The sequence below is a fragment of the Chanos chanos genome, chromosome 3, assembly GCF_902362185.1.
Source record: "Chanos chanos chromosome 3, fChaCha1.1, whole genome shotgun sequence".
NCBI classification, from domain to species: domain Eukaryota; kingdom Metazoa; phylum Chordata; class Actinopteri; order Gonorynchiformes; family Chanidae; genus Chanos; species Chanos chanos.
Window position 1 is genome coordinate 51,056,116 of NC_044497.1, and position 20,245 is coordinate 51,076,360.

A 20,245-nucleotide genomic window follows, 5' to 3' on the forward strand; every position below is an offset into this window, starting at 1 on the left:
ATATTTAGTTTAACATGGATGTCATGTCATTCTTGTTCATGCACCTCTAGATATGAAAGTCCTCAAGGTAAAATTTTATCATATCTTAATCCATTATTTTTGTTATGCTGTTTCATGTTTTCTAGTTACCTTGATCAATGCAGTTGAAAGCGTGCCAGGTGGAGACACTTCCCAGCATTCATGTGGAAAGGTTTCTACATCAAAGGATATTCCATCAGTCAAATATCCTCAGCTTTTAGCCCGTTACCAGGCCTACAAGGGCCAACGCAACTTGACAAGGGATTCCAGCATCAGAGATCAGATAAGAAAATACATCAGTGCAATCCAGAACTCTCCATCTGAATCAGCAGTTGTCTTTTCGACTAAAATCCATGAGAGATTTCCAAATCTGCATACACTAGCATTAAAATTGCTGTCATTCACTCCCTCCTCAGGACCTGTAGAGAGAATATTTGGCTGGGGAGGTTTAATCATGAGACCACACTGTGCCCATCTGGATGACAGAAAGGTCCCTGCCCTCATATTTTTGAAAAATAAATATACCCTACTATAGTAGCCAAGAACTGCAGAGGACAGTCACACATGGAATGATGAATCTGTTATAATAAATGCATTACTACGAGTTCCTAAGTTAATGGTTTAGGTGTAGCAGCAAACTGTAATCAACTGTTGAAGCTTGGTTAATATGTCAGAATGTTCTGTTTAGTCCAATACTTAAATGGAAGCTAAGTTGATAATGTAGCTACTGTAGCTGGTTTAGAATGCTGCTGCCACATTACCACATTACACCTGTTTGACCACATTACACTTGTCCTGGCTTCCCTTCATTGGCTCTCAATTCATGCAAGGGTAGATTTAAAGTCCTCTTATTAACATATAAAATTTTACATGGGCTTGCATTGGCCTACCTATCTGATTTAATTACACCCTTCAAGATTCTGGACTATTAGTCATTCCAAGAGGTAAAAAGAAGTCCACTGGCAACAGAGCCTTTTCCTACCACTCTCCCTTCCTCTGCAATGGTTTACCTACAGAAATAAGGGAGGCAAACTCTCTCTATACCTTTAAAACCAGGCTAAAGACTTACCTATTTTCTCTAACTTATGGATAATATAATTTTGATTTGACTTTGTTATAGATATGTAGAGTTTTGAGACTATAACTAGTGATATTGGGCTCTAAGTAAACTTGTATTATTATTATTATTATTATTATTATTATTATTATTATTATTATCAAGAAGTTGCCATCTTCTTGGTGTGTGCTGGCACACTGTTCACTCTGCAGCACGTATAATAACACTACATATACTTAAGATATTCCATTAATTTCAGTTGCTATTATCAACTGGGCATGATTTAAACCAACATGGGTCTAGATAAGACCAGTGATGAGTTCCATTACATTATTTGATTTATGAGTTGGTTGCCAGCTTTTGATACCATTTTAATAGAACATTTGTGTTAAAACTTTACATTTGGCAAATTCATGATGGTGGCATTACATTTATTCAACTGTTCAACAAACGGTCTTGAGTTAGTCTTACCCCAACAAACCTATTCCCAGATTCAGTCTCATTGAGGACTTGATCCTTTCTGGTCTCGGACTTGTCTCGAACTTGACCCCTGTGCTGCCGGGTCGATTCAGACTCGGACTAGACGACCAACACAGTTTTGATACACTTGGATTGCACATTGTTAATCAACACTTAGATCAAAGCAAGCTTTTTATTCATAAAATATTTTATTTCAAGGATTATCTACAAGTGTCTGGTCTCAAAAAACAAGCATGAAATCAACAGATAGTAAATCATCAATATTTGTCCTACTTGTGGAAAAAGTGTCAATATTTGAGATGGTTGCAGTTCTGTCCTTTATCCATTTGAGGCTACTATTTCTTGTTTTCATTTTCACTTTCACTGTAATCTCTCAAATCTCTTTCATTATAATTGTTTCAAAATGTGACAAATAATATTTTCTGAAAAGTTACTAATGGTAATGCTTTGGAGTTTTGTTCAGATCAGAGATATCTACTAGGTCACTTTTGACAGTGTTTGACATCTCATCCAATTATGAAACAAGCATGTTGTGTCCTCTATGTCAAATATAGATACTATCCATACAAATAAATTCACAGTGCTCAGTCTTATGAAAGAAAGGGCTATGATGTAAAGATAGGCAATATAAAATATTTCAGCTAGAAAATAACACATTTAATTATATTTCATCCAACCCTAAACAATGAGGTTGTTCCACTATTTATGGTAGGGTAATGCAAGTACTGTATACTGATAGGTATAATGATAAATCATTGTCACCCGAGCAATTGCCAAACTTTCAGGTCCTGCACAACTTTGCATCCAGATGGCTCTTTGATAATGAGGGCTACATATTTCATAATACTATATGTATCAATATTGTAACATAATAAGCATAAGTTTTGTGCTTAACCGTTACCATCTCCAAACATTGCACCTGAAGTAATTACTATTTTCAATGACCCTTTGCCCTTTCAGTGCTTCAAATAACGGGAGAAATGAGCAACTGGTGGGCCATGCTTAGGGCAGTCTCTCTGATCATTTCAATGGTAGTCCAGCAATTCTGATAAGAGAATAAGAAGAGGAAATGTATTATTTTTGGCCCATGCTCCCATTTATAAGTCCTGTCTCTTATCAGTGTGGTTTAGTCGTGACCCGCTTAACTCTGTCCATGAATTTATTGCCAGTAAAAGTCTGCACTGCAGATTTCCCAGCCCTGCGCTTTCAGAGAGGACTTCTTCCCCCCACCCTCAGGGGACTGATAATACCTCACACTTACGCTTAAAGTTGGGAAATTTGACGGAGATTCCCAAATTGCTTTTTTAAACTGTGACTATATATTATATAATTTCAATACTCCAAGGGCAAACCACAAACCCTTTGTGAACTAATGCATTTCTGTAAGCAGTTACTTCTGAAAGTTTAGCTGAGCTTGACAACAAAACATAGGGTTTTAAAGCCCTATTGTGTAAAAAAAAAATACTTATTTCACTCAGAGTCGTGGACCTGCTGTTTGCCATTACTTTGGTGACTTTATAAGTTTGGTGTGATATTGGGATGGCCCTGTGCACATTTACATAAAGGACTGGTTTTGTATGATTCATGTCAAGTATAAGAAAATATTAATTTTAGCATTTCTACTTAGTTGAAATACAAATCACCAGCCTCCCCTTAACTGAGGGGGTCATCCTGCAAAAGAGGTACCTGAAATGAAAGATTTAGAACTCTACTGCTAAGAGGAGTTTGCTTGTGACTTTTTAATTTATTTTTTATCATGACTTAACTGGGAATCTCTTAATACCTATGTATGGAACCACAAGCCGGATCATCCAGAGGTCAAGGGGGGTTATATTCTTCGTGGAAGCAAAATGTCTTAATGCACAGGTCTTCCTCTTTCAGCACACCAGAGTGATGACGGCCTTGTTCTAGATAAGGCCAGATCCACTGGTCTGATTTGTTGGCAGTGGAGCAATTTCAATACCCGTCTTTGAACTGATAGATGAGGCCTGCGTTTGATAAAGAGCCAATTTGCCATAGGGGCAATGGGGATGGAATTGCAGTAGTTGCCTCCTCAGTTTAGAGTGAAATAGGAAGGCAAAAATAACACAATGAGGCACAGGAAAAAGAAAACTTAAATTGCAATGCCTTCTTATCTGTGCCAAATACAAAGCTATTTTCTTATTAATCGAGTGTTTGGTTTTGGTGGAATTCTTCGCGTATTCAGCTCAGAGCCACGAAAAGCACAGTGAACAAAAAGGATCCCAGAGAAAGTGAGACCATTAGATAATATTGATGCATTGACAATCTAGCAGGATCATAATGTGACAGGAAGAATGTGTGTGGCTAGAGTTCACAAGACAAGACATAGATATGTCTCACTGCATATTTTTCAGTGTATTCAAATGGGTTGAAGGCCATAGCTGTGCATTATATATTGCCCAATCAGATGAAGAACCAAAGAGAGAAACATTAGAATGAAAAAGAGAAAGATGGTGGTAAGGGAATATCATGGTTGTAATATGGCATATTTAGGTTCATAATGAAATGTGCCCTTGTTAAAACAGAGGGATGAGAGACAACAGTATTAATGAATGTGAGATGCTGTATGAGTCTGAAAGCAAAGAAGGTGCAAACAAAAGACCTCCCTTTTTGTTATCAAGACAACTCTTCTCTGAAAATAGCTTTTCAGTCACTGAGGGTTAAACTCAAATTTTTTTTATTACCGCCATCCGTAGCATGCAGTCCTCTCCCATCTCATTTTATTTCAAACTCCAGTTTGAAACTTTGAAACTCCAGTTTGGAAGTTGCATCTTCCATAAAACTCAATTAACTGTCATATTCAAAATCAAACAGAGCTGGTTTTTTTAATGGGTTGGGAGAGAAACCACATAATTCCTCTGATTTCCTGAAGGTTTAGCAAGCCTGTATTTGCTCACACAAGTATACTTTTCTAAATCCTTTTTGTAGCATTGTGGCAATGCATTTACAGTACATCAGGCTAATTACAGCCCACAAATTGAGCATTTTTATTTACTGATTCTACTGCATAATATCCAGATGAAAACATGATTACAGAGTAATTAAGAAAATTAACAACAACAACAACAAAAATACAAACAAAATATAAAACCAAAACAGCTTGATCAGTGGGTATGCTCTTTTAACTGAAATCCTGAATAATTTTCGGCTTATTCAAAAACATCACGCTTCCTAACAAACCTAGAGAAAAGCTTTAACAAAAACCTTAGTCTTTAAATATACTTGAATTCAGATTCAGAATATTGTAAGATCAAAGCGCCAAGTCTGCCTAGTCTGGCACTGGTCAGAGTGTCCATCTAAAATGTATAATGAAGTAAAGATGACTGATTAGGGACGTTACCAACTTATGGATGTCCATGTGGAAAGCATGAAAAGGCAGGTTAGAGAGTAAGAGACTGGTTTGTTTGGGGCTTTTTTGGGGGTTTTTTTTGGGGGGGGGTCTAAGCTCAGGGATTTGAAGAGATTTAAATAAATAAAACAAATGCTGCCTTACTTTCAAATATGTGTCTTAAAGGAAATCAAAGTACAGCAACTGGGTTCCTTCAGGTTCAGATATCATGAGACAGCTTATGGCATTATCAGGCAGTCACTTCAAGTCTTTGAAGTCTATCAGGTGAGGGGATGCTGAAGGGTTATGTAATGCACGGGTGGAGCAGAACCATATTAATTCTCAGTTGGAATGAGCTGAAATTAAAAAGTGGATGTTGTAGATTAATCACTTGCACATTGCCTAATTTCCCGGTTGTGCAAAGTGTTCCAAGGGTATTTATGAGGATGAATGCACTTGTATGAAAAGGGGTGTGAATACACAAGGCAAATTACAGAGCCATTTCAGGGAATTTTACATAGTACATTAAAAACAGCATAGAACATAAAACTTAAAGAGCATAGACATACTTAATACTCATACATGCATGCCCACACCCCCCCCCCCCCCCTCTCTCTCTCTCTCTCTCAAACACACACACACACACACACACACACACACGCACGCACGCACGCACAAACGCGCGCGCGCGCATACAGTGGTGTGGCTCACCGTGCTAATGGGAAGGACCGTTATCGTTAAGAAGGCAACACTGCCATCTATCGCTGTAAAATAGAACTGCATCTGATTTACAGATTTGAGAAGGCTGTTGCTTTACGCAGATTATGGAGTTTACAAATAGATGTGATACGATTGGTGTTTATTTTGTACACAGCCCAGGGAACTCATAAAAAATTAACAATTAATAAAATATGTAATTTCGAGGCTGAACATAGGTTATGAGAGAACGTATTATGCATTGAAAACGAATTCATTACATCGGGGATACGGAGTTTCAGTTTGCATTGTTTCTTTTGAAGGACAAGCCCTTGGGCTCTCCTAGCGATGGCCCCACGTCCAGATCAAATAGCTTTAAAGTTCGACTTAAGCAAAATATGAAGACACACTGGGGTATTTCTCTAAGGAATCGTAAAAACTGAAAAGGATACATGATCTTAAGTAATTATACTCTTTTACAGAATTTTACATGCAGTAATTCCAGTACACCAGTATCTCCATCTATATTTTAAACCATTAGTGTCGCTGTTTTCTGTCCTATGCATGTGCGAGGGAGCACAGCTTGGGGAAATGACGTAATAAAACAACCATTTCCATTTTCTTAAGATGCAAACGCGGTATATTGGAACTTGGTGAAGAGGACGAAACCTCAACTTCAGCGCATAAGTGGGAAAAGGTGAATGTGAGCTCAGTTTCCATCACTTGTCACTATCGTTGCCATGATATAGCGACTAGGACATTACTCAGTAACGTCTTATTGTCGACTGATGTGTTATTCATCCAGCTAGGTTACTAGCCTTTCAGTTAGCTTTTTGCTCTGCATCTAGAACTACACAAACGCTACAGTTAGCTTGCTAGTTAGCAAACCCAGATAATGAAACTGAAGGTTGTCTCGTTAAGCAGTCTTTCAAGTAGTCACTTACGGTGTTTACTAACACTTTTAAAATAGAGAACACTTTAATGTAATTTCATAGCAGATTAATTGTTATGTAATTATTTCGATAGCAGGTTTGGTTCCATCAGCCACATTGTTCAGACTTAAAGTGAATTTACTCTGCGCTGTTTCTGCATTGCACATTGTATGACGTTCTTTTTTTCTCTATCTGTCAGGTGGATTGACTGTTAGCAGTGGTGTCGAGTTGGCTGAGCATTGTTAACGGTCCAGTGTCCATGGCCGCCCCTGTTCTACAGCAACCGAATTATCTTTTGGTACAGAATTGATATAAAGTTACTTTAGTGATGAAAGTCCGAGGATTACAAGGCACATTAATCTAGCTCACTTTTTACTTCTTAATCGTAGGCTAACTTGAAAGCTGATTGGACGGCAAAACCTTTATTCCAGCGATGCCAAGAATTAGCAAAGGTTATAGACGACTACCCTGCTAAGGTATACCATTTAAGTTTTCCATCATATGTAATTTGTGAGAAGATGGGTAAAGCTGATTGTTTGAAATTCAAAATTTGGTGGATAATGTGAACGAGACCTTTTGACCGAAAGCAGATTTTAGCAAGAAACTGTTGTTGGTGAAATAAGGTGGGGTGTGTCATTTGAAGTATGTGTCAAAGCAGCTGTCGCTGTGTTACGAACAGTACATCAGAGATAAAAGGAATTGGGATGGCTGCTTCCTCATGGCACGTGGTAGGAACCAACAGCTGCGGGCCTCCAGGCACCTCTGTGTGTTTTGCACATGACTGAACTTTGCGCCGTCTGTCTAGTATCCCTATTATCACAGTGCTGGTTTTAGAGTCAAGCGATGTCGTTTGTTTAAACGCTGAGCCAATACTCCTGAGTGAAGTGAACATACGTGCATGTTTATGTGTGTCCACATGCCTGTCTGATTGAATAATCCTGGAGGAAGCCCACTGAATCACATGGATCAGCTAAACGTCCCTGACCCCTGTGCCTTCTCTTGTTTTCTTTTTTGTTGGTGTCGTATAAACCCTGTGGATGATTGTATGAGCACGATTTATTTTATTGGCTAGGAGCTGCATCCGATCTTCCCATGGCTGGTGGAGAGTATCTTCGGGAGTCTGGATGGGGTCATAGTGGGCTGGAACCTGAGGTTTCTGCAGACCCGAATGAATGAATATGCTATTGTCATGAGCTTTCTGGACCCCAGGTTAGCAGTTGTGTGTGAGCAAGTGGGTTCTGTATGAGTGAGTGACCTTATTTCAGTGTCTATGTATTGTGTTACCGTTGTCGTTTAAGGTGGAGAAACAGTCTGGAATAGATTCAGTAAAACAGTGGAGAATGTCACACAATCTTCTGAACCCAAATTTTGTACCTTTCAGCGGACCAATGATGAAACTGGTGTACAAACTGCAAGCAGAGGAGTACAAGTATGAGATCCCCATTAGTTATCTGCCTGTAAGTCCAAATGAAATGATTCACTTTTATCTAAATGTGTTTTTTGCCATTTCTTCATGCAGTTTTTATAAGGACTCTATGCTCTGCTACTTCAGTAACAGATTTTTGTCGTCGTTGTTGTTGTTGTTGTTGTTGTTGTCACTCAGGGTCCTGTGAAAGCATCAATTCATGAAGGAGTTCTCCCAGATTGCCCACTTTTTCATAACAAGCTTCAGTTTCCAATGTCGGGCATGTTGTCCCTGAGTATGTGTCTCTCCCCACTCCGTTAAAATCTTTACACTTGTACTTTACACTTGTTATAAGTTTATGTGCGGTGTTCAGGCTCATTTTGACAAAAAGTCGTCCTCTTATTTTCTCCAGATCCATTTGAGTATTATATGTTCAATTTTGCCTACTGTCTCATCACACCAAAGGTGAGTGATTATATAATAACTGCACCTAATATTAAGAATAGCCACTGAGGTCTTGATATTACTTTATGGCATGTTAACTAAGTTCAGTAGTGAAAAATTCAGCTCTTTTTAAACACAACTTGTTATTCAGTAAAACATCTGTGTCTGTAAGTCACTTTTCAAATGAAATCTTTGAGTTAACTGGTTTCTGTGCGTTTCCTGTGCAAGAAATGAAAAAATTGTTTGATGACCTTTCCAGAACTGTCCTCCAGGGCTGCATGTGAGTTCCTCAGACACTGCTTACTTTGTGCTGGTGGACACCTACCTCAAATACTTTCTGCCTACTGAGGGCAGTGTGCCCCCCTCCCCTTTCTCTGACACAAGGGGTACTGTGTCTCCTCCTGCTCCAAGGTACTGAGCTGCAGGATGCTCTTTTGTTGTTTCATGTTTTCTAAAAAAAAAAAAGAAGAAGAAGAAAAAAAAAGCTTAGGCAAGTATGTTAATTTGGTTGTGTTTGGGTTGTCCAAGGTCTCCCGGTGTGCCTTATTTAGGCTATGGTGTCCATAGCTCCAGTCTGTTGAAACGCCACATCTCCCATCAGCCCTCAGTCAATGCCGACCCTTCTGCTCAAGAGATATGGAGGTCAGAGACACTACTACAGGTAATGCTCGTAATGTTGTCCTCTGATGTGAATGGAGGGGGAGGGGGGGGACTTGTCGGTAGCTCATGTGTGTGAAATGTCTGTTGTTCTGTTTGTTTGTTTGTGTTTTATTTTCGTTAAATCCATAGATGTTTGCGGAGATGTGGCTGCATCACTACTCTCTGGAGATGTACCAGAAGCTCCAGTCTCCCCAAGTGAAGGTAAGAGTCTGGCACAGGCCGCTAACCCCAGGCTTCCACTCCTCTACCACCTGCACTTCCCAACCGCACGGCTGATTGGCTGAATCCACCACACCACCCTTCTCCTAGTATCCCATGCTGCACTGGGACCACTGCACAATTTCCTCATCGATAGCCATGTGCACACTCTTCCACTGTCCCCCACCATCACTTCCCCCAACCCCTAATCCAGTCCACCGGATCCCTGCATCCTTCACATCCTCTCTCTCTCTCTCTCACACACACACACACACACAGATTCTGAATATTGTACATAAAACACACTCAAATCATTTCCATTCTTAGTATGAGCTTATTTTCTTTCAAATGTTACCGCAATACTGATAACGCTGATATGAGGCTTTTTTTTTTTTCTTACATGTCGGGTTTTCTGTATGCACACAGAAACAGTGGCCATCCATTGTTTTTTGTGACTTTTTACTTGTAAAGTAGCTATAGGGGCATCTTGCTGGTTACCGTTTCTAAAGCAATTTACCGCAGTCTTTCCTTTCTGGTGATTAATTGCCGTTTCAAGCGCTCAAATCAAGTTTTGCTTATCAAAGAAAAAGAAGACGTTTTCATACCCCCCCCCCCCTTTGAAAACTTCTGGTCGTAAAGGCAAAGGCAGAACAAACATTACTGCACCAATGTGGGCATGTGGTTCTGGTAGTAGTGCTTTTGCTTCCTCTGTTTTCGTTTGTCTGCATGGTGTGTGTCTCTCTAGCCCCTCTTGTCTGTTGTTTTTTTTGTTTGTTTGTTTGGGTTTTTTGTTGTTGTTTTGTTTTGGTTTTTTTGGCTGTTGATTCTTCTAAGGCCTTTTTTTTTATTTGTGTGCCTGCTGAGCTTTGTTGATGAGTGCTTTATCTATTTTTAAGCAGCATACAGAATGGATACCAGCTCCCTCGCTTTCAACCTCAGTCCTGTTAGAAGTTGTACCTCCCTCTCTGTAGCGGTCACTGTGCAGCCTATAGTTAGTCGCCAGTTTATTTTCAGGATGAATTCGTTCTTATGTTTGCTTAACCGAAAGAGAGGTTTGGAGGGGGGAAAAAAAATATGACACCATGACATCTGGAGTAGTGGTTATGTAGTAATGATGTATGAATGGAGATCCCCACCCAGAACAAATTAAGTTAAAGAATTTTGTCCAGTCATAAATAAACATCCAAAAACTATAGTAATAGTATATACTTTCAGTGATTTCTTTCACCATCAGAGGGAACTAATGCTGAAAGGCTTATGGTTTAAGTGAATGGATGGTTGAATTAGGACACACTGGAGTTTGTGGGTATTTACGTATGATTATAATGCCAGGCATTCTGAGTTATCAATTTGGTTATATTTTGCTGACTGAATTTTGTGTACATGTTCCTGCAGCACATTTTAATACAAAATGCTTTGTCAACTCTTTAAGAGTTCCTCTTATTCAAATTTCAAGACCCTTTGTTCACAAAGATACAACAATTTTAAAAAAAGAGTCTTTCAGTCAAGAGCAAGCTGTAAACTGAGGGTGATAACATTCTGAGATGACCAGAAACGACCGGTTTCAGTGAATCTCCAGCCAAACTAATAGCTAGAATAAGTTAGGAAGCACATCACCATCCGATTCTCCTTAAATCATTTGATGCATCTAAAATAAACTGGCGACTACATTGTGTACTGTAGTTTCTCTGTAAAGAAAGAGATGCAGTGTCTCCTTTTCCTCCTCCTCAATAAGATCTCACATCCAATCAGATTCTTCATGATCTGTTGATGATCTGTTACATACATCAGAAGTCAATACAAGAGGCCTAGCTCTGTTTTACCATTAGTTTAAAAATGGCAAAAGGAGCAGTACCCTTACAACAAAAAAAAAAGACTATGGTATGAAAAGGACTACTGCATCGTTAGAGTTACCATGGCATTTGTGTCCTTGTGGTCAATGTGTCTTTTTTTTTTCCTTTTTTTTTTAATCTTCTTGTTCACTCCCATTTCAATTCTTACTACGTCCAACTTTTTTTCTTGGATTGCACTCTATCCTTTTTTCTTTCTATTCTCATGTTCACCTTCCTACTCCTCTCCTCCTTTTCCCCTCTCTCTTCCTCCACTCCTCTTTCCCCCCCCACCCACTGTATTCCCTCTCCACTTCTCCTTCCTCCCCTGGTTGTGATGGGTCCTTCAGCTGGCGTTGCTGCAGTACCGCCTCAATATGTCCAGCATGCTGTGCCAACCCCCCGCCCCACCAGGCTCTGGGACCCTCCAAACATACCAAGTACTTTTACCTTTTCATTCAGTTCCATGGGCATCCTGGAGGTAACCTTAGACTAACCAAGAAGCAGATTATGGGGGTTTTTTTGTACTCACCTAATTCCAAGAGTAGTTGAGTTAATCGAATGATGGAAAGAATTTGCATTTCAATGGCATTAGCATGTATTAAGCTTTTTTTTTTTTTGCTTTTTTTTTTTTTTTTTCCTGAGTGTGAGTGAGTGAGATGTAAGTTTGCACTGCCAATATATTGCTCTAAATCCGCTGGATTTAATGTTTGTGAAGAGAAAAGCGTTTCTGTGGTGTCATTTCCTAGTTCCAAAGCAACTGGTTTTGTTAATGTGGTGTTTTATTTGTTTGTTTGTTTGTTTGTTTTTTGCTTTTTTTTTCCCTCCCATCGTGTTTGTCTTGATACTTGTGTGTGTGTGTGTCTTTGTCATGTCTCTTTGTCTTTTTTAGCAAACACTACTACTCAGTGTGCAACACGTCCAGACCAAATTGCCCTTTTACTTGTGTTACTGTCTCATTCTTTGTGAAGGATGAGACAGTCCAGAATCAAGATCAAATAACATGGGTCTGACCTGTCTGATCTCAATAAAAGCTGCAGAGAGAGAAACAACCATAAGTTGTTCAATACTGTTCACAGCTCAACTTAGACCAGAGGTGCAATTGGAAGGTTTTGTTTTTGTTTCTCTGTGTTTTTTGGGGTGGGAGGGTTTTGGTGGTCAAGGAGAGGCTGGTTATAGACTTGTTTACAGATGCATGTGTGTGATTGGCTCACTGCTTTTGGATTATGCGACAGGAACCTTTTAGCCCTTCTGAGGAGCACGTCCTGGTGGTGCGTCTCCTGGTCAAACACCTCCACGCCTTCTCCAACAGCCTGAAACCAGAGCAGATCTCCTCCTCTCCTTCTGCACACTCGCAGGCCAGCCCCCTTGAGGAGTTCAAGAGGTATGGGTGGACATGGATATCGGGGCGTCTGAAAATGCTCCACCGTAGACCTTAAACCCTCAGCTGGGTAAATCTGGATCAAAATCTTCATCCCAGTCTTCTCTCCCATAGGGTGGTGGTCCAGAGGTTTGTCCAGCAGAAGCTCTATGTGTTTCTTCAGCATTGCTTCGGTCACTGGCCTCTGGATGCCTCGTTCAGGGCTGTAAGTGTGTCCGTGCTCTTTAGCGGTGAACATTTCTATAATTTATATTTTTCATAGATATCCAGTTTCCATGTTTCAGTGCATTTAATATTTGGCTTTGTGCTTTTTGGCTTTCTACGCAGGAGAAAAAAAATTGTTGATGCTGTAAAACATATTAGCTCTTCTGTTTTCACCAGATATTTTTGGACTTTAAAATATTGTGTGTTGACTCATTGGAGAGAACTATATTTGAAGATTTTGATGTAATAAGTCATATATACGCCGCTTAATTAGTTTTTATCGCATTGTATGACACAGTAATAAAATTCTCCATCTTGGTTTCATTTCCTAAGGTGTTGGAGACATGGCTGAGTTACATCCAGCCATGGAGATACACTGGAGACAAGAGTAATCCACCAGCAGATGGCCAGACCAGAAATGTTCCAGAGAAATGGTAATTACTGTATCTGGGGCAAGATGCACAAAAATTGAGGGCACTCTTCCAGATGATATCCATACTGTGGCATAATGAGATGACTCACACATAAGTTCATTAATGATTCCTCCTTCAGTCAGATCAATCAGAGTGTCTCCTCCACAGGGCTTCTTTTGTGCAGGAGAACCTGCTCATGTACACCAAGCTGTTCCAGGGCTTTTTGAACCGGGCCGTACGCACAGACCTTGTCAATGCCAAAAATGCACTGATGGTGTTCAGGGTGGCCAAGGTGTTTGCACAGCCAAACCTGGCAGAGATGATCCAGAAAGGTAAGTGATGTAAATGATTAACATTAGTGTTCGGGATGTTAATCTCTGAATTTTTAACACCTGACAAATTATGGTCTTTACTGAGGCAAAGACATGAAAGAAATGAATATGAGTCAGCCCATAAAGTGTATTTAAGGTTTTTAAGAATATATGAATATCTTAAGACCCCAGAGACATTACACAGTCTTCTCTAATGACGTTCTGCAAAAAAAAATTTGTCTTTTAAAAAAAAACAAAAGAGCCGTGAAAGCTTCAGTCATATACTGAGGGAGTACATCTCTCTCTGTCTGGAACCCTGCTCTTAAACCATACTGCTGTGTGTGATATCCTCAGGAGAACAGCTGTTCCTGGAGCCGGAGCATGTTCTTCATCACCGCCAACCCAGGGGCTTTCTCACACCAGCACACGGTGGCAGCTTCCTGTCCTCACGTCAGCCCATGGTTACTGATGCCGTGTTTAAGGTCAAGAGTCACGTCTACGGTCTGGAAGGTCAGGACTGCCAGTACAAGCAGATGTTTGGGAGCGAGCTTCGTGGCGCGGTAAGCCAAGGGACCGGCACGGGGATGAAATTCAATATAAATGTTAATGTTTGACATTGGAATTACTGATGTATGAGTAATTCGTGGAGGCAACATTTTTATCTACTTATTTCGTTCATAGCCCTTGCCGTAGCTTGTGTAGATAGTTGGCTTTGAAAGTGGATCTTTTCCATAGCTTTAAATCAGAATATTCGTTTTTGGGGGGGGTGGGGGGGAAACAGGTGTTAAAACTGGTCCAGATCATCGGCCAAGCAAGACAGACAGCAAAACGAATATCAGACCAATCTGCTGAGGTGGCTGCCAACAGTTCCTTCCTGTCCTGGTTTGGCATGGGCTCCTCGGATCTTAACAACACCTACACAGGAGGAGAAATGGATGACATGGGAGAATGTTCTAAAAAGACTCACGAATTCCTGGACAAGGCTCTGGACTACTTCTGTCAGATCTTTCGGGTTAGTTTTTTATCAAACCACGTAACCTGAAATGAAGGCACCTTTGAAAACAAAGTAAAAATAAGAGACTGCTTTGACTTTGAAAATATTGTACTAGGTCACTGACTCTCAGTCCTGCTCCTCACAGTTTCCATCTTTCCCTGCTCTACCTACCTGACTGAACTCATCAGTGGCACTTTTGATTAGCTGAGCACACACGATTTAATGAAGAGCATGTTAATCGCACTAATTTCAGTCAGGTGTGCTCGGAGCAAGGATAGATAGAAGACATGCAGGACAGGGGGGCTCCGGGAGTAAGATTGAGAAACACTGTATTAGGTGATCATTTTACATTTTGTTGAATACTTGTTGAGTATTTTCTCTTTTTTTTTTTTTTTTTTTGCCTTGTCTAGTTGAATGCCGGGCAGCTCTCTCAAATGATGGAAAACTTTGCACTGATACAAGACGACATGGGCTCTAGGCAAATGCCAGACTGCATACAGGGGGAGAACGGACCTGTCCTCACAGATCTGGGCAGGATGCAGGTTAGTTTAACATTTTAAAGTTTGGATAAGAAGTAACGCTCCTCAAAAATGAGGAGAGGGACGCGGCGTAATATTTATGAAGATCGATTTAAGCTTTAAGTAGCTTTGGTGCATCTTGTTTTTGTAGATCATCAATGGCCTTCGCAGATTTGAGATTGAGTATCAAGGAGACCCAGAGCTGCAGCCCATAAGGAGCTATGAAAACGGCTTTTTGGTTCGCCTGTTGTTCCAGCTTTCCTCATTTATTAACGAGCGGGTAAGTAATGTGATTATTTTTTGTGTGTGAGGAGACGTGAGACTGCAAAACAGACAGTCCCATTCATAATTCTGTCTCTGTTTGAAAGGATTATTCTCATTCTGTGTCCATGCAAGGCCTTGACATCATTTTTTTTAGTGTCATCTCCTGAGGTTTGATTTTTCCTGTTTGTCTAAGAGATGGTATTGTTTGTCCTGTCCACAGTTAGGAGATCGCATGGTAGCACTTTGCGCCCGACAAGACGTCCTGGGTCGCGTTGGGAGACATTTCTTGACCGGCCCCTCGGTCGCGAATGATCGACGGCGGAAAAGCCCAGTGACGCATAGAACGGCACAACCCCTCCAGCGACCCCGTCTGAGTCTACGCGTGCTGGCTAGCTACCGCACTCTACTCACGATTCTGCTGCTTTACCTGGTTTTAGCTCTGATGTCCTTCGGCCTGTTGTCCAGCACTGGACTCATCCTTATTGCTAGCCTTCTCTATGAACTCCTTCTGAATATGCTTGCCGATAAACTGAAGTCGCAGTAGCTGATGATTTATCCAGCATTTTTTTTTCTTTCTTTCTTTTTTTTTTTTTTTTAAACTCTGTAGATAGAACTATGACTGTTATTATCTCAGCCAGATGCTTTCGATATTTTTAATCTTTTTTTTTTTCTGAAATTTGAGAGCACATATAATATTTATTAATGTCTGACCCAGCAGCTGAACAGGGATTTGATGTTGATGCCTTTTTAGATTAAGAGAATGCCCATTTGCTCTTACGAGTTTTCATTCAGGTTGTTTAAAATCATGAACAACTATTGTGGACAAATCAAACATGTATACATTATGGTCTGGCATTTTCCGTGTTCTCCGGCTCATTACTGCCCTCTCAAATGTACCACACATGTTCAATACACCAGAATTTGTGCTTGATCGCTTGCTTTTTGGGGGGGGAAATGTTCTGCTCTGGGTTTGAACAAGATTCTGAACAAAATGGTCTAATTTCAGTCTCTATCATTTAGTGAAGCACCTGCTCACCAGTATTCAGCTCTAAATACAGTTTTGTATGTTCCCTTGAGTGGTATTTTGTTTTGTTCTGCTATGTTTCATTCTGCTGGCTTAATTCAGTTGGGTTACCAGTATTTAGCAGTGGGATTTGTGTGAATGACCAGATAAACAACCGTCGTGATTTAAAATTCCCATGTTGTGAAATTTATAAATGGGCAGCTGTGGAGAACCAGGCTTGTGACTTGACCCTAACGCTCCCCAGGTGCAGAGGAATGCTGCCCACTGTTGTGTGTGTTCACTACTGGTGTGTTGGATGGGTTAAATGCAGAGACAAATTCACTGCTCACTGTTCACAGTGTGGGTGTGCAATTACAGAGAATTTAATTTTTAATTTTAAAGAACAATACTTATTGTCATTACTCATTATATCAGCCTTTCAAGGCAAATATAAGTAGTGCAGTTATATCTTATTGAAAGGCCCAAAGCCAGCCACTTTTAAAAGGTCCATTTGTTCCTAGTTCACTAGTCCCCGCAGTCTGGACATTGTAGGTTCACAGCAACTAAGACTGAAACCTCCTTCAGTGTAGTCCTTTGTCTAACAGATCTTAATTTACCTGGTTACTTCACTTGAATGGCAATTTTAAGACAAATCCATAAGTAATCCTAAACCCTTAAGACTTTCTACAAATGTCAAACAGTGCACAGGTGATGAATGATGGATAATAATAAAAAAAAATTTGAATTACAGTGGCCTAAAAGATCAAAGTCAGAAACGGAATCATCAAAATATTTTACCTTTTAATGATTAGCAACTAATAGTTTACTTTTAAGTGTCTATGGCAGAAATGCACTGGATCAGAAACTGATGCTAAATTCTGCAGAATTCATGTCTGACAAACTTGCTTAAGAAGAAATTATATATTTAGCATAGGCTAACTTCCACAGGGGAGAACGGCGGAGTTAAATTCCATTTTTTCCTCAGGAAGACTTTATATGGAAGACTTTATTAAAAATTGAAGAATTTGGAAACTGTGCGCCAACCGCGATTCGGACTGTTTGAAGGCGAATCATCTGACGGGTTACTGTGGAAACGTTTATGGTGCTTGGATTACTAGTTTTGCCTTGCTAGGTAAGTTCAGTGTCATGTAAAATAAAAGTAACACGCTTCTTCTTAGCAACAATTTATCTGTTTTTTATATGTTTAACTAAGTTTTCCCTATTTGAAGCGGCAAATACCCTACACAATCCGAAATCTCTGCCATAACAGAGATTTGTGTGACTTGTGTGCAAATTCAGGAAACGTGCAAGACTTCGAGCAAACATACGGACGCAATTTGTTATGAGTCCTTACAGGCAGACAGTTATTTTAATGTTGGTGTAAAACCTATGTATTTGAGTACGTCGTTTGTAAACCATCGCTGCGTATGTATAATGATATAAAGGACGACAGTCTATCCACTGTAAGACACTTGTACACGTCGTCACCTTTCCTAACTGGTGTCACAGTGCAGCCAGGTGAACCTGGGCACCGACAGACTATCAAGGACAGATTTCAAAACCCCACGACATGGATACGCATATCGCATCCCTGGAGAACACTATTCATTTCTTGCAAGAGCGACACAGGGGTACGCTTGAGCAACTTCACCGTGAAATAGATCATCTGAAACGGAAAAATAAAGGCAAGTTGTTCTTATATTCTTTGATCAAATTTACCATACCGACTTCCCATGAAACTCATATTTTTGCTTAATTGATCGTCTAACCCACCCTGGGGTTAAAGAGCATTTCTAGTTTAGGAGCAGGAATAGTTTGCTTTTCACTTTTTAAAGAATCTTTCACATTGTTGCTTTCACAGAAAAAATACAGATGCTTCATTCATATGATGTAGAACTGTTTTGATACACTCGAAAATGTCATAGGCCTCTTTTACAGTAATAATTGAATCGCAAATAAATTGTGTTTCAGCTAAATGTTTTATTTCGTTACTGACTTCGTTGTTTCCCAACTGAACTGAAGATGGGGTGCCTGCTTACACAGGTGACACCTTATCGTAGTGGTTGCATGGAGACGCGAAGTTATTGAATGAGGAAAATGAAAGAATGGTGTATGTAACCACGGTGGGTGGCAAAGTGTAGTGTCGCCTTACTGACCAGACGAGCGTCTCAATGGCTGTTTAGTGCCCTAACCCCACTAGGAGATTTCAGAACAATCGAAAGGATCATCTTTCGGTTTCTTTTTCCTGATGACCGAAGGATGACAGACATATGTATCATTTTTGTTTAGAGAGCCTAATGACATGAGATTAGATGCTATTAAGCACTACACTGCCCTTCTTTCACTGACTTTCCCCCCTTCAATACGTGATTACAGATCTGCAGTTTAAACTCATTATGGAACCACCGAGAACATGCAGAAAAGGTAAGAGTCGTCTTTCCAGTGAGTGGAAACTTAATATTGTGAGGTCCTTGTTTACATGTAATACCTTGTCCATTTCAAACCTTATTACAGAGCATTTAGTCACGCGATATAATCATACTAATACCTATTACTTCATAGCACCAATTATAAATGTGTTAGTATGGTATTTTTTTCCACTTACTGTTTCTAACAGAATTCAGTAGGAGAGGCCTTAAGACATGCACAGAAACACAAACATTCCAGTCAGAGAGAGGGATCTACCTAAACCAGACACTTGAGGACGCCTGCCTGCCACCAGACACTCATCTCAGGTGCCGTGCTAAAGCAATTTAGTTTGAACTGTTTAGGGCTTTTCACAGTAAACACTGTAACTAAAGTCAATAGCATGGTCCTGGGCCTGAGATCTCAGTCAGCAGGCCTGAGGCGATGGAACAACTCCCTTTAGCTATTAAGAGGAAGAAACTTTAAGAGTAACTATGACTAAAGAATGCAGATTCCTTTCTTTCTGGCTGGCCTGAACTAGTTGGAGGTTTGGAATTGTACTTTGTATTGTAAGGAACTAGCAGATAAAAATGACAGGGAGGACACTGAAATGAGAGCATTTATTGCAGGTCTTGATGGAGTAACCGTATCCTGTTTTTATCAACTGGCTTGATTCACTGAACATGCTGACGGAACAATGCCAAACTGTCCTGGTTGAATATTCATGATTGGTTGAGTCTTGCTTCCAACGCTAGCGAGTTATTGACCATTGGTGCACTTGCCAGAAACTTTTATTACATTTCTCAATCAAGCATAACGTTTGCTATTATCACCTTTCAGTGAAGGGAACAAGGAGACACCCACACCTAACGGTTTGAGGGGTGTGCCAGAGGGAAATGGGGGACTCATCACTTCTTTAGAACCTCTGCGGATCCACAGTGACCCGTCCCTGCCTCCCAGAGCACCCACCCTAAAGGAATGTGAAGTCATCATCCGGCAGCTGTTCAATGCCAACAGTCTGCAGTCTCGGGAGGTGAGACCATTGTTTATTTCCAGCAGTCAACCAGTCCCCGTCTCCTGTGTGGTTACCTCCATTTTAATTATTAAGTAATACAAGAGAGTAGATACACTGTTTTTGAGTGCGTGTGTGTGTGTGTGTGTGTCTTTCAGATTGTACGCATTAAGGCTGTTCTTAGAGACATTATCGTCAATAAGAGAATCACCCCTGAGAATTACATACTGACAAAAGCCTATCTCGCTGGTGACAGCGGGTAAACAGGACTATACCCATACGCTCCATTTTCTTCACTTATATCCTCTTCACGCTGAGCCTCGGAGCACTATGAAACCATTCCTTTGTTTTTACTTTTATTTTGACAGAAATGATGAAGATAAGTTTCCAAAGCTTCCCCTCCGGCCACTACCTAAAAGATCGTAAGTCAGAAGCATTACTTAGATTTAGTGAGAAGAACCAATTCATAAGTGAGACATTCACCTGTCTCTTGTTTTGTGGACAGGATAGTATCCCAGGCCTCTGTGGTAGAGAGAGTCACCCTTCCTGCCCTCAAACACAGCCACAACACGAGTATAGCAGACAGACAGAAGAGGATCCAAGCTTTGCAGAAGAATCGACTGAGGAGGACAGTGCGCTCAGTAAACAAATCTTTATCTTTCATTTGATAT

The 20,245-nt window shown here is 40.3% G+C and overlaps 2 protein-coding genes across 2 annotated transcripts; both read left to right on the forward strand.

The window, feature by feature from the left end:
- The first annotated feature begins 6,228 nt into the window (after nt 1-6,228).
- smpd4 (sphingomyelin phosphodiesterase 4) lies at nt 6,229-15,697 on the forward strand. The gene is made up of 20 exons (XM_030768025.1): nt 6,229-6,297; nt 6,732-6,830; nt 6,922-7,008; nt 7,605-7,741; nt 7,914-7,989; nt 8,136-8,232; nt 8,350-8,402; nt 8,641-8,792; nt 8,910-9,042; nt 9,171-9,242; nt 11,419-11,508; nt 12,304-12,452; nt 12,564-12,654; nt 12,987-13,087; nt 13,235-13,398; nt 13,732-13,937; nt 14,159-14,389; nt 14,782-14,913; nt 15,041-15,169; nt 15,374-15,697. The coding sequence occupies exons 2-20, from the start codon at nt 6,792-6,794 to the stop codon at nt 15,695-15,697; spliced, it is 2,463 nt and encodes an 820-aa protein (XP_030623885.1). The 5' UTR covers nt 6,229-6,297; nt 6,732-6,791.
- Nucleotides 15,698-17,726: 2,029 nt separating this feature from the next.
- Nucleotides 17,727-20,242, forward strand: ccdc74b (coiled-coil domain containing 74B). The gene is made up of 7 exons (XM_030768026.1): nt 17,727-17,841; nt 18,533-18,580; nt 18,774-18,891; nt 19,403-19,595; nt 19,733-19,833; nt 19,943-19,996; nt 20,080-20,242. Exons 1-7 carry the CDS (start codon nt 17,727-17,729, stop codon nt 20,240-20,242), a joined length of 792 nt encoding a protein of 263 aa, XP_030623886.1.
- Nucleotides 20,243-20,245: the final 3 nt, after the last annotated feature.